Source organism: Dendroctonus ponderosae, unplaced genomic scaffold, assembly GCF_020466585.1.
Source record: "Dendroctonus ponderosae isolate FM_Combo_2020 unplaced genomic scaffold, Dpon_F_20191213v2 Dpon_F_20191213_1, whole genome shotgun sequence".
Taxonomy (NCBI): Eukaryota; Metazoa; Arthropoda; class Insecta; order Coleoptera; family Curculionidae; genus Dendroctonus; species Dendroctonus ponderosae.
In genome coordinates this window covers 43,604,731-43,619,564 of record NW_026017110.1, presented here as the reverse complement: position 1 = coordinate 43,619,564, position 14,834 = coordinate 43,604,731, and the positions used below count along the sequence as shown (strand labels likewise).

General features: G+C 33.5%; 1 protein-coding gene and 1 long non-coding RNA gene across 3 annotated transcripts in view; both read left to right on the top strand.

The window, feature by feature from the left end:
* The window catches only part of LOC109533403, a 24,687-nt gene extending 14,790 nt beyond the window's left edge, over window positions 1-9,897 (top strand). For both annotated transcript variants that reach the window (XM_019898708.2, XM_019898709.2), the window contains exons 3-13: window positions 1,036-1,426; window positions 1,487-1,742; window positions 1,796-1,985; window positions 4,000-4,260; window positions 4,318-4,658; window positions 7,730-7,928; window positions 7,980-8,149; window positions 8,213-8,441; window positions 8,836-9,062; window positions 9,118-9,300; window positions 9,653-9,897. In XM_019898708.2, coding sequence (XP_019754267.1) covers window positions 1,036-1,426; window positions 1,487-1,742; window positions 1,796-1,985; window positions 4,000-4,260; window positions 4,318-4,658; window positions 7,730-7,928; window positions 7,980-8,149; window positions 8,213-8,441; window positions 8,836-9,062; window positions 9,118-9,300; window positions 9,653-9,874 — 2,669 coding nt within the window. In that variant the 3' untranslated portion in view covers window positions 9,875-9,897. The remainder of the gene's footprint in view (window positions 1-1,035; window positions 1,427-1,486; window positions 1,743-1,795; window positions 1,986-3,999; window positions 4,261-4,317; window positions 4,659-7,729; window positions 7,929-7,979; window positions 8,150-8,212; window positions 8,442-8,835; window positions 9,063-9,117; window positions 9,301-9,652) is intronic.
* Window positions 9,898-10,916: 1,019 nt separating this feature from the next.
* Window positions 10,917-14,834, top strand: part of LOC125503510 — a 5,529-nt gene continuing 1,611 nt past the window's right edge. The window contains exons 1-2 of the long non-coding RNA XR_007280928.1: window positions 10,917-11,114; window positions 11,273-11,292. This is a non-coding gene — a long non-coding RNA (uncharacterized LOC125503510). The remainder of the gene's footprint in view (window positions 11,115-11,272; window positions 11,293-14,834) is intronic.

Sequence of the window (14,834 nt, the reverse complement as noted above, 5' to 3'; positions counted from 1 at the left end):
ATTTATCAATTAAAAAAACGTTTCGGTGTTTTCCACCATCATCAGTTTCAATGTGTAGCGTTGTTGCTACTTTACGCCTTGGCATGTATTTGGAGTATTGAATAAATACTCCAAATAAAAAAATTGAGTAAATACTCCAAATACATGACAAGGCGTAAAGTAGCAACAACGCTACACATTGAAACTGATGATGGTGGAAAACACCGAAACGTTTTTTTAATTGATAAATAGACAATAAATGACTGAAGAACCCAGGATTTGATTTTAATTTGGAATTGAAACACAGTCAGGAAAGTACGTACAATGTCTTTTAAGTTGCATGTGCTGATTTTATACATACAGTTTGATACATTTTCCGATTTTGATGATCAATTAAGTGTTATTTGCCTAAACGCACCAATATGAAGATGAATTTGTTCATATTTTGAGATTTAAATCCATTCAATTCAAATCCATTCAATTCAAATCCAATTCAATATAAGAATAAAAAGTGTCTTGTTTGAGACACTGTATAAGTTTCTAAATGTTGTCCCGTCCTGTTGAATATGTTGACTATTTTAAATTGGAATCTGCAGGTCTATACGAGGACCATTTTGGGAGAATAGAAAGCTTTGTACTTCATACATTTGCACCAAAAAAATTGAAATTTAAAAGTGTTGGGAGCCTTCCGAAATGTTGCCATCATCGGCTGGTTAATGAACGGATATTTTTAGTCAAAGGCTAATGCTGATTGCACTATGGCAAGCGCCTTTAATCTTAAATTACAAAATAATCATAAGCGAATGCTTGAAAAATATGTTTTGATTCGGAAATTTTATCAAAGTTTACATACAGAGTGATTGTAAATATCAAATATTTTATATTTCTTTCAGTATCGCTATTGCTAATTGCAATACAATGCATGTCTACTTGTATTATTGACATGTTCTTTTGCCTGGCTTAAAAAAGTCCAATCAAGCCCGTGGCTCAACTGCCGCCTATCCACTAAAAACAGTAAAGCATGTAACAGCTTTGAAAACACATTTTTTGTTGCAGATAATGAAGTGGAACAGGAAACAAACTATAGAGACAAAGAGCAATGCGAAAAATGCCTATCTGAGTCGCTAAACTTCCTATCGAAAAGAGCCACTTTGCCTAGACAAAGCCAAATTAGGTTTTTACTGACTTTAGCCAAATTCACCTCAAGAGACGAAACCTGTTTTATAAATTTAACGGCAAACAATGTTCTGCCGGGATTGCTGTACGTCTCAAAACCCACCGACATTCCCTTTGAAAAAGAGACGAAAATCCTGTTTCTGGAGCTTCTGGATTCGTTCCTGGAGCATCAGAGCGGAATTAATGGACTGATGGAAACGAAATACTGGACATATGCCTATAAAGTGACTTTAGACCATCAGGGACTAGATGAGGAAGTTACTACCATTGGGTGAGACTTTCGGTTTTATTAGGAAGATTACTGGCCTCTAATTCGGGTGGTGTCTTATAGGTACAAATTCCTGACAAAACTCCTAGACAAAATGCATAGTTTTAACAGTGAATCATGCTATTCAGTTCTACATGTATTAGCAGGACCACTATTAAGTTCAGCCCGAATAATCGAAGCAACACGATCAAACAGTCCAAAAGAACACTTTCAAATGATACAAGATCTAAAGCCCAGCTTATTGTGTTTGGTTGAAATCCAGGAAAGATTACTCGAAGCGTATACTGCTGGAGTGTTGCATTTGATGGTTAATCTTGAGGTAGAAAAGTTGCCGCAAAGCGCGTTAACAAAGAGTTAATACCTTTGTTTTAGGTTGATGTAGCAAGTGATACGATTTCGAAAACTACAAACGATAAAGTCGCATGTCTTAGCTTAGATCGAATAGTGTTAACTTTGTCTTTTTTTAAACTCGCTGATATTTTCGATGGTATTAAGTCCATTAATGAAGACCCCCTTGCTATCACCGGCTTTTTGAGAATAGCAGAGACTGAAACAGATAAAGGTTAGTTCTAAGTCACGACAGAGCAGAATTTATTTTAAGATTGATTCCATGGGAAACGGATATAATTTAAAATTTGTACTTTTCAATATATCAAAGTCTATGTTTTATTTGTGACACGCCTTATATTTCATAGCACTAGTCAATTCTATGGGAAGATTAAGGTAAGTTTTAATAGAAAACAATATAATTTTTAATGTATTACTTCATTATTATATAGCACTTGGAATATATTCATGAATAAATTTTGATAAAAAAAAATTGAGAAAACTTGTGAAACCGCAGAACAATATGAGTATTTTAAATTTATTTAAATTGTGTATTTGCCGAAATATTTCAATCTCAGCAGCCGCATTTTTTAATGAAACTTTCCGCTCAGGATCCCGTTTTTGTTTAGTAAAACAATATTTTAAACTATTATAAAAATATAGTGTTTACGTGTCCGAGCATTTTTCGAAATAATTTTTTTCCATAGGTAGAAAGTGTATCATTAAAAATCAACAATAATTTTACCCCTAGATTTGTCCCTTTTCTTTGTGGAAATTCAGAATGACGTCGTTTAGTACCTTCCCTCCTTGACCAGACATACAGAAATAGTTTTTCTCTTCATTAAATTACATTAAATTTAAAAGATTTCGTTGATATTTTTGCAAAGGTTCAGTTAAATAATCTGATGCCGAATCTGCAAATAAGGAAATTATTCGACTGGAAAGCTACAAACAATCATTAATAACGGAATTACGCAGGATGTGAGGAATCAATTATCTTAAAAATGCCACTTCCGTAGTAAATAAGTTGTTTTTTTGAAAGGTAATAGATACCTGACCAGTCCATCCATTGGCATGAAGAATGTGAATATCTAAGTACTTAAAAAACGCTTTCCTATGTTTATAGAATTAAATTATATACAGATCAAGTGTAATTATTTTTACTGCATTGTTTAGAACAATTAACTGTTTATGCTCAAGTTTCCGCAGAAAATTATGATTGGCTGGAAATCCATAAAATAGCGTATTTTGCAATGCTATTATTTTGAGTATAGAAAACTTTTCAGTCAAAAATTGCCACACAAAAACTTATAAACCGCACTGTGTTATATTATAAATGTTTTTCTTGTATACTTCAAAGCAGTTTTAGCAAGTGAGCTTTTTACAGTTTTTCAAAGTTCAAAAATATGGTGGTCCACCCTGTACCTGCATCAAAAGTTGGGATTTAAATATAAATTTAATGAAAATAAAGTGTAGTATTTCCGGTTAATAGTGTTTATACCAAGTCGTTGAGAGTTATTTATAGGATAGAGTTTATCTTGAATTGGCTAGATCAGACTGGTGTTTACGCAAATTTTACCAATAAATAAATAATATGTGCTATTTGTTGTTTTTACGTAAATTAAGGGGACAAAAAAACCAAAATTGTCATTTGTGGAGAAAGCGTTTGTGGTTTAGCCTTCTATCCCGGATGAATAGAGCGAAACGAAAAATAGACGCTAAAAATTTGCTGATAGATATACAATTTTTAAAATGTATAATTTTAAAAGGCACATTTTTATAGTTTAAAACTACTTTTTGTTTACGTCCTATGCATTTCTTCATTGCGCTAAGGTCGTTTAAATGCGACAAACAAGTTAAAAATACGTTAAAATGACGTCAACCTAAGTGGCCCATTTGTGGCGACTTAATTACGACTTCCAAATGTTTAATAATGAGATGAACGTTGTATTATTTCGCTAAAAGTGTATTTTGAAGAACGAATGCGAAGAATCGGGCAAAGTAACAAATTAAATCGTGGAAATCCAAACACAGTCGCTCAGGAAAGTTGCAGAATTTTTTCAAATAAGAACACGAAAACCAGAAAAATGAGTTTATGAATTCTTACTGGAACGTGTTCTATACGTCTTCCGTGTCTTTAAGTATTTTTGGTTTTTCAAATTCAAAACTCTGCAGATTTCCTACTGTGCTCAACTCAGCTCAATATAATTTATTTCACCATTCACAAGCTTAATTATTTAACATTTTAGGGTTGATAGATTTGGTGTTTGAGCTGTATTACTACGCCTTGAAGTACCTGAAAAACATATCGGAAAAGCTGCCAAAATATACACTGAAAGGAAAAAATCTTGATATTGAAAATGAACTTGTCGGTTTGCAATTGGAGCTTATTTTGCTGATCTCGGAAAAGTTGGGACATCAGTTGCTCAAAAATCTCGATTTAGATATGATGCGAATGACGTACGTCTCAAAACTGGTTCAAAATTTCAGCTTCAACTCGCTTCAAGTTGGTAAGTTTCTTGCACTTTCCTATAATATTTTATACTGAAATGCTGATTGAATTTTAGGGCAAAAAATCCGGAAAAACATTCCTTTGCTTCCTTTTGAGGCATTCAGCGACTCGGTGAAAGTCATAATCCGCTCGCGACATCTGTACTCAAAAGAGCATTTGGGCACCGTTTTCGAAACGCTCATTTACTCAATGCAGGATACAGTTGACTATGTAAAACAAGTCGTAAGTCAGCAACAAGCCCCTGAAGCCGGACTTAAAACCTACATGCTGCAACTCTTGACCGCTATGTATATTTTCATCGAATCTTTTAACTTAGGATGGTCCGATAGTGTTAAAATATTGGAATTGTCTTATATTCTGAATTCGGGATGCACAGCTTATCAGTGGCCAACACCGGTAAGTTTTTGCGTTAAAACAATTTTTATTAATACAGGGTGTCCCACCGGGAACCGCCGCGATCGATATCTGGCAAACTGTAATTAGCAGAAATTTGAAAATTGGGCAGTGTGCCGAGGTTATTGGGGGCACACCGCCTCAAATATTTTCAAGATGGTCACACTTCCGGTCATACTGGAAGTGCGCATCAACTTGCTTATTTTAAATGAAACACCCTATATATTATTACATTTTTGAAATCTACTGCAAGTTCTAAATGTATTTCATGTATGATATTGTAACGGAAATGGCCTGGGGTACTCACATTTGAAATGGAGGAATAAAAATTCATGGTATTTCAGTAAATGGGAGCCCCATTTGCGCCCCATTTACTGTCAAATATGACACTGACAAGCGGGAAGTTTCGCACCTGTTTTGGAGATTTCGAGAACCGTCTGGGTTACCTGGAGGAAACTATATAAGCGACGACGAGAACCAAAGAGGGGGGAGTGAAGTGACAGGAGCGACCGGGTGCAGAGGAGGTTGAACCCCGTGAGTCGGAGGAGCGAGTTTTCCGCCTGTTATTGTTATTGTTATTGTTTGTGAAGTTGACGGTAATTTTGAAGTTAGTTTGTTCCTGTTCCGTAGTTAAAGTTATACCGAGTGGAATAAAAGTTGGAAGCTGAAGAAAGAGTTTGATACTCGGCCATCCACGGTACAATATCCTATACCTAAGTCTAACCGTTCTTGATATATTTGAAATTTTATGTAAAAAATGAGAGTTGCAGCCACTCGAATAATTATTCATTTTTCTTTTAAGGGAATTTGTCATACTTTATTTGAGTGACATTTATTGTTGAAAAGACTTACTTTAATGGAATTTCAAAAACATTTTGAAAACTATTAATAAAAAGTGTTAAAAAATAAGTTTCAAAATGCAGTTGAGAAAACCGCCCAAAATCAGTTTATTCAGTTTTAAAAATAAGTATAAGTTTTTATAACGATGTATATTCGAAAAGTGTTTAGTTTTCGAAATATTGCCAATTTAATGTTTTCATATGGCTATTTTGAAGCATCTTCTTTTAAATCCTGTCACTCTTAATTGCCATGGCAAAAGTGGCCATTTTGAATGCAATCAAATGCCAAAGGAATGCTGACAGCTGACAGTTACCTTTCGAAAATAATTAATAATCATTCCCGTGCGCTTAAATTATACAAACGAAGATTATTTAAACTTATTTATTATTTATGGAGAATGTGATAAAGTTATATCAAGAACCGTTTACGTATCATTAATTATTATCATATCAATCACTGGTATTAAGACGTATTCAAAATTCTTAAAATGTTCAATAATTTGTGTAAGAGCACAGCATGAAGGCTTCTGTTTTTGTGGATATCGAATGGCAAATGTGTCACATGTTCTTGATATAGCTTTATCACATTCTTCATAAATAATAAATAAGTTTAAATAATGTTAGTTTGTATAATTCAAGCGCCCTGGCATGATTATTAATTATTTTCAATAGGTAACTGACAGCTAACAGCATTCCTTTGGCATTCGATTGCACTAAAAATGGCCACTTTCGCCATGGCAACAAAGAGTGACAGGATTTAAAAGAAGGTGCTGCAAAAAAGTCATATGAAAATATTTAATTGGCAATATTTCGAAAACTAAACACTTTTGGAATAGACATCGTTAAACAAACTTACACTTATTTTTAATACTGAATAGTACAAAATTATCAAAAATGGAGGTTTCCATTTGAAAAAATTGATTTTGCGCGGTTTTTTCAACTGTATTTTGAAACTTATTTTTTTAATACTTTGTATTAATAGTTTTCAAAATGTTTCCGAAATTCCATTAAAGGAAGTCCTTTTCAACAATAAATGCGACTCAAATTAAGTATGACAAATTCCCTTATAGGAAAAATGAATAATTATTTAAGTGGCTGCAACTGTCATTTTTTAAATAAAATCTCAAATATCTGAAAAACGTTTAGACTTAGGTATAGGATATTATACATGAAATACATTTCGAATTTGGAGTAGAATTAAAAACTGTAATTATATAGGGTGTCCCATTTAAAATAAGCAAGTTGATACCTACTTCCGGTATAACCGAAAGTGTGGCCATTTTGAAAATATTTTGGACCGCTTGCCCCCAATGACCTTGGCACACTGTCCAATTTTCAAACTTCTCCTAATTACAGTTTGTCAGATATCGATCGCGGCGGTTCCCGGTGGGACACACTGTATAACCAGACGCCCAAGTAGGAGAATATGTGCCGTAAAAATGGCAAAAAAGAGTAAAAGAGAAAAATAATCCTCAACTCTAAAACATTGGGGTTGCTTCGTATTTAGTAGCTCAATTGAGAACTTTCTCTAAATCAGACTGTGATCGACAGTAAACTTCCTAGAGGAAATTGAAATAACCACAAATTTTTCCAACTTAACGAAACTGAAATTGTTCAAGCTTGTTTTTTGGGAATTCCGCGGCAAATTTTTTGTTGTTGCAAAATGTTTGCCATTCGCTGGGGTTTAGGAAAGAAGATTTTAAGCAAATAAATATCTGTGTCAGAAATTATTTTGTTGGCTCCTTTCAATTGACTCAATTTCGTGTTAAAGCGCGTTAGATTATTCAATTAAAAGGTGCGAAAAATTGAGGCCGACACTTGTTTCTGTTCTCAAATATAATTATTTTATCTGAATTAATCTGCGTCATATACTCAATTTTATAGGAGCTACTGCGAAACAACTGGTGGCTTCAAAATGGCTCATTTTCCTATTAACTAAATTAAAACGATCCAGTAACAAGCGTAAAAAACTGATGCTCTGGTTTTCTAATCTAAATTGCTCTGTAAGTCTCAGTGGTAGAGGAAACTAAATAATTTAAAACCTAGAGACGCATTTTCGCTTCAAATAAACTGAAATGTTTAAGTTATCCGTCGGAAAAACGTTGATTGCTTTGTATAGGGTGAGCTTGAGGTTTTAAAATGCTTAAATCAGTTTGACTTTTACAGGACTATCTGAACGTTGTTCTCAAGTTTATTTCGAGTTTTCCTTCATTTGATCTCACTTTTATGTTTAAGATAGTTGTGCAAGCTTGCAAACTACTCGAGCTGGTAATTGCAAGACGACTATCGCCTTCAATGTCTTTACTGATAGACTGCAACGAAGATCTAACCGAATTAGGACCTACATTGTATCACAAATGTTTCACAACTGAATGGGAAGTTCGGAAATCCGCGCTGGAACTCATTAACACCATTACGATTAGTGCGAACACAAGTAAGATTCGAATTGTTGGGATTAATCAGAAGTATTTATGGATTGTCGTAGGTTTTGCCTCATTCAAACACATACTTATCGAGGCATCCTTGCCGCATCTTATCTCGACAATGGCTCTAAACGACGAGCATCATTTAGTGAGAGCGGCAGCTTTTAAGTGTCTCCAAGAGATGTTCGAATGGAACGATATAGAAAACATCATTCCTAGAAATCCATATATTGTAAGCAAAAATGATTGTGAATCGTAATCCTCTAATTCCCTATTTTGCTTTTTGTTGCGCCAGAATAAAGTTTTAGATGTACTAGCAACTCACATAGATCCGCTAGTGAAGGCCGAAATGGTAAAATTGGTGCGTATAGCATGTTTAAACCAAGAGGGGCTAGAAGATGCAGTTTTGAGCAAAGTCTACCGGAGTATGGAACAGATTATGTCGCCGATGGCTTCCAGTTTAGTCCAGGTAGAAGGGCTTCAGTTTTGGTGCTCCATCACTATAAAACATTTATCGCAACAAGGTAAATTTTCCCTTTAAAAATTTAATTTGCAGTGCTTTTATTCGTAATGTTCACCAGCTTTGAATCAGTTTATATCAGTCTGATCAGAGAGAATCAGAATGTTGTAATTACTACTCTCCGGTCATCTCATTTTCAATCGCTCTATAAGAACTGAAAAAAACATGTCGGAAAAAATCGAAAACAATTCAGATAAAAATCTAGCATTTTTTGTAGGTATAAAGCGTCAATGATTAAAATTGATCTACGAATTTTCCTTTAATCATTTCAGTCTTATATTTACACAACATTTTTCTCTATTGTTCTGCTTTCAGTATTGCCTCAAATAACCTTAGATGTTTCCGCAAAAATCCATTTTCTTGTAGATTTTACTGACCATATCCTGCTTTTATTTCAGGTTGGTTGGATCGAAAATTCCCGTCAGTGACTTTTTCAAAACGGATAATATCCATGACTAATCAGGAAGTACGGAAGCGAGTCTATAAAGCCTTAAACGAGCTAACTGCAATTGGGTGTTTGAGCACACTAGTTAAAGTGGCTCGCTTTGAAAATCTGTCCGAAGAACCTGAAAAATACCTTAATAAAATCCTTCTGCGATTTAACGAATTATTTCGAGAACACGATGTAAGCTTGCATGCTGTTGCTCAATTGCAAAATAGTAGCAGTTTATTATGCCTAGATTACTCCGGAATCAATGGTGTTTAATCAGGAGTTTGAGGATATGCCACACGTTTCTAACTGCAACTTTTCAACATCGCTCAATTTGCAGCAGACTAACGACTCTGATAAATTGCTACAAGAAATCATCGACGATACTGTAATGAAAATGATTCCTGATGATTTAGAGTTCTGTCAAGATGAGGTAACTTTCTGCGTCGTTTTTAATGATATTTTAATACAGTTTTTTGAAAAATAAACATACAATTTTAAGAAAATGTAAAATTTGCTATTTAACCACTTTAGTAGAGAAAATACCAAATGCAACAATTGCAATACGCGCTAAATATGAAGATGAGTGGACAAATTTACCATCTAAACATCTAACTGAAAATTGTTGTTTATATTTTTAACTAAATATTTTCCAATTTAAACTACTGTTTGCCTTGATATTGCGATCAAACACCATTTAAATTCTAGTTTGAAGATTTTTGAACGTGTATTCACATTGATGTAAGAGTTTTTACTGATGATGAATAATTGATAATAATTTTCAGGATCTCTACACGTTAATTGACGAAAAATTTGCTAGGAAAAATGCTCATTTCGTCCGGCCATTGATGGGACTCGAGGCTTCATATACAACTCCCGCTGAATTTGTGGACTTTGTTTTTCAAAGAATCGCTTATATAACTTGCAGGAAAGACTCAGAGTACAATAAGAATATGTCTTCTCCCCAACTAAAAAGTGCTGATGTGTACAATATTATAGATTATTAAGCGAAATATATCAATCATTTTGATTTGCCTTGTTTGCCTGCGCAGTAGTTGTTTAAAATAGCTATCCTTTATTCCTTGGAACAGCCTCACTCGATTATTTTATTGTTTATCAATTCCAAAGCTAGGGTATTGTTTTTCTACTTGTTTCTTCTTCTTGTTTCTTTTATTTTGCCTACTTATTACTTCTGCTATTTCTTCACATTCCTGCTTGCAACATTTCTATCTACTCCTTTTAAATATTTCAAATTCAAATATCGCGCCAAAATTTTTTGTATTTACATAAATTAAACACGAAATTAAACGGTTCTTATACACACTATCAATAAGATCAGTTCGAGTTCAAAATCTTTTGTTCTCAATATTAACTAGTCAAATTTGCCACAGTAGACTGCTTTACTATGTAAAATAGGGGTGGGGTGTTCTGCTGCTATTACATCTTCAATGCCAATTTTTGACCCATTTTTTAGACCGTTGGCAAAAATCAGACTTTCTTGCGATTGAAGTGGAAATTTAAGAGCTCTCAACCACATGATTCTTCTATAGAGTGTGAAAGTTTTAAGTAGCTACTTCTTCTAAATGGAAAGTTATGAATTTTTAAAGGAAAGCGTGCAGTTGAGTAAAAGTGCGAATTCTCCGTCGCTCTTAATAGTGCAATCAAAGTGAAGCATTCACAAATCATGGCACATTTTGCCAATGGTTTACTTTGATTTTGGTGGATCTTGGTGGATTCATGACAATTTGGCAAACGATTGATCGGAGAGCGATTATTTAATTGAGCATTCAAAAGTCTCCCAATGAACGGCGATGTTTGTTCATCTTTACCCGAGAAAGCAACTTTGTTTACGATAAATATCCAAACCAGTTCGATCGCAGACTGGAAATTTCTAGAAAATCGTCAATAAGAAAAAAACTGAAATCGAACAGCTAGCAATACAATGAGTCACCCAAAGGGCCCGCGAGCAAACGGAGCAAACAATTCTATCATTATGTAAGTTTTGAGCCTCGGTGCGTTTTTATGTGATAAAAACCTTATTTTCGCACGAGTTCTATCGGAAAGCTGATTCAGTTCAGTCTGTTATGGGCAAGGGACTAAATCGGTCGTCAGTTATTTGTTCATAAATGGGATAACAGTACTAATTTAGTGTCATTTAGGCAACAACGGTCCACATTTATTTTAAATTTTTTTGTGGATTCTCATTTTGTGTGCTTTTTGATGTTTAACGCAGTTTGCAAAAAGCTGGTAAGAAGGATTATTAATATAGAAACCCTTAACTTGAACTGAGTTGAGTTTTCGAGAAGCATTTAAAGTTTTATTCAGTTTCTTATGTCTTTTTCTTTCCAATCAAAGCATTGGCTTTTCGACTAAGTTTATGTAAAAATGCAGATTTTTTTTTCCAGGTGGTACAAAGCAGCTTTAGGTAAGTTTAGCATTACTTTTACTGTGACTGATCCTGAATCCATGTAGATTTTGCGCTATTTTTCCAATTTTTTTTCATTAATTAGCATACATGCATAAGTATGGATTACCCAGAGGTGTTTAAATCACCTGTTTGTTAAAAATTTAAGCAATTTGGCTGAACGATTCATATTAGGGATTTTCAGGGGCTGTTTATTGCATTATTGGAGGATATCACGTTAGAACTTTGCGTGTGATCCTGGCCAAACCATTTAGAATTCGGACTGTTTTTTCCAAATTTAAAAATTTAAACAATTTTTTTTCTGCTAAATGATTCTTATCTGCTAAATGCTAGGGATTTTCAAGGGCTGGGATCCGTCCGAATAATTACATTTTTTATTGTTTATTGCTATTTATTGATTATTGCAGTATTGGCGGATAGCACGTTAAAACGTTGCGTGTGATTCTGGCCAAACCATTTAGATTTCGGGCTGTTTTTTTGTACACCAAGTTGCTTTTTTAAAGTTTCAGCCTTCGGAAAGTTTGGTATTACTTTTTCCCTGGTTGTCATATAGACGTAGAACTTTTATTCCCATATTGTTAACTTGTGTCTTATTATATACATGCTCGTCATATATTTATTCGCCGAAAACCGACCAGAGAGATTCTGGGTTCTGGCTACGATTTTTTCATTTTCAAATTTTTAAGTCAGATTTAATACGTTTATAAATGAGGTTTTTTCAAGAGACTTTTCTGTTCTTTTACAAACTATCACAATGTTTTTATCACATTAGGTAATTTTTGTCATTTTTACTGGCTTTCCTCTGTGATTAATACTCTAATTCAAACGGTTTTTGGATAATCAATAATTCGGCTTGAATTCTCGAATTGAAAATAATCTTCACTCAGTGTTTCAACATGAACTAGCCAGGTTTTCTACTGTGGAAACTTTTTATTTGAAAATTTAAAATGTAAATATAAAACGAGTGTGTCCTAGAGGTGTGATAAACGGTTATTTTTCTGTAACGGGTTACAACGTTCCAGTTTCACCTTGGTGATAGATTTCAAAAAACGGTTTCAAAAGGAACATGTTACTTTTTAAATTTTTCATTAAAAATGCAGAATGATGAGGATAGTAGAAATAGTGATGATACATAATGATTTCTTTTATTAAAAACATAATTCTTAACATTGGTAAACTTAAAATAAAATATTCTAAAATGAAAAGCAAAACCTGGGTCAGAAGTAACTACTTAAAGATCAAAAGAACTGATAATAATAAAACTAGAGTGATTAAATAAAAAATACGGTTTATCTGCGAAAATGTTTAAAAATCTGATTTTCATTTAAAAATTAATTAACATTTAAGAATAAAATTTTTTGCAGACGCATTTTACTGATTCTAGTTCTTCGCTCGTTTATAATAGCACCCACTTTAGAAAATAATTTTTCGCATTTCGTTTCACAATAACATTAAATAATCCACAATAACAACAAACAGAAATGCGTGTTTGGCAAACCTGGACGAAGTATTACTAGAGATAATTTTGGTACCACCAAAAAAAAATAAAAAAAAATATGTTGACCTTACAACTTACTACTTACTGGTGTGTTCTACTGTGAATTACACTTTTTAATTTCTTGTGAAAAAGATTGCGTTGTCATACATGTTTTTTTCTATTAATTACACTAATTTAAACGGATTTTGCATTTCCAAAAGGGATCATTCGATGTACTAAATTCGAAACATTTTGCTCTCATTTATTCAACTTTAACTTGCCGGGTTTTCTACTGTCGAAACTTTTTACTTGAAAATCTAAAATGTTCATATAAAGCGAGTGTGTTCTACTGTGAACTACACTTTTCAATCTCGTATAAGAAAGATTGCATCGTCACACATGTTTTTTTTTTGTAAATTTTACTCTATTTTAAACGGATTTTGTATTTTCAATAGGGATCATTCGATGTATCAAACCCGAAATATTTTGCTCTCATTTATTTAACTTTAACTTGCCACGTTTTCTGCTGTAGAAGCTTTTTACTTGAAAATTTAAAATGTAAATATAAAGCGGTGTGTTCTGCGGTGAACTACTCTTTTTATTGTCCTGTTACTGACAATTTGTGTCAGTTGGTGGTCATCATGGTGTTTTTCTTGCAAATAAGCTAGTTTGAATCTTTTTGGATTTTCTTGAAAAATATGCGACTTTTATTGTAAAACTTCCCTTAACTAAAACTTTTTCTTAGTGGCGTTTCTTCCAAAAAGTCCTTTTCAACAAATTTTTGACGCTCGAAAGTTCACGGTTCTTCACTTTTTCACTATATAAAATAACTTGCTGCTACACAGTGCGTTATCATCATTTTAATGCAGGTGGCCACATGTATAATACAGTATTTAGTAGACAATATGTAGCTGTAGATATTTGGGTTATTTTTTTATTAGTTTTGGGTTGATTAGTATTGGTTAGTTTTAGTTAGTCAGTGCTGGTTTCCCGTTGATACATTTTCAATAATTTGAATCATAATATTTGGGCTTGAAACTGTTTCCACTGAAGCAGGGGAGAATAGTAAACTTTCTAACATCGAAAGGTCGTTGAAAAGGACATTTTTGGGAGAAACGTCGATAAGAAAAAAGTTTTATTAATCGGATAATCTACAACGGAAGTCACTTTTCATTATGGAAATCCAGAGAGACAAAGCCAGGTAATTAATTTTTCTTTACGTGAATTGAACACGAAATTAAACGATTTTTATACATATTTTCCACTGTAAACTGCTTTATTATGTAAATTCGGGATGTTCTGCTACAAACAGACCTTCAATTATCAAGTCTTTTTCTGCTGTGAATTACACTCAAAATTGAACGCTTCTTGAACTCTAAGTAGGGACTGCTCAGATTCGCAATTTTAATTTTTTTTGCGCAGTTTTTCAACTTTAAATGGTCAGGTTTCCACAGTAGACTGCTTGATTATGTAAAATATGGGTGTTCTACTGCGAACACACCTTTAATTATTAATATTTTTCTGCTGTGAATTACCTAACTCTAAATTGAACGCTTTATGAACTTTAAGTAGGGACGCTCAGATGTGCAATTTTCAAGTTTTTTGCTCACTTTTTCAACTTTAAATGGTCAGGTTTTCCACAGTAGAACCTTTTTCAGTAGTTAGATGTGTTCTGCTGCGAACTCAACTGCAATATATTTTTGTCAGCTCGATGATACTTTTTGATCTGCATGTGCCCGGCTGGGGATTCGATCCTCGGACCTTCAGTTGGTAGTCCTTAGGTCCAACGCCTCGGCCACCATCATCCTAATCTTGAGTTATTTTCCTGAATGTGTGTAATGATTATTATAATTTTCCTTCCTAGGTTTCAATCAAAACGTGAAATAAAAATATTCATGTCGTCTATTTCATATAACGTTTGGGCGAGACAACAGCGCCATCATCAGTTTAAAATTCAAAACAAACCCATAATTGGGAAACATTTGATTTTTTATAGGCTGTCTTCAAAATTTCATATTTGTTTGAATTACTCTAATTCAGTTAAGTAATACCGTATATGAAATAG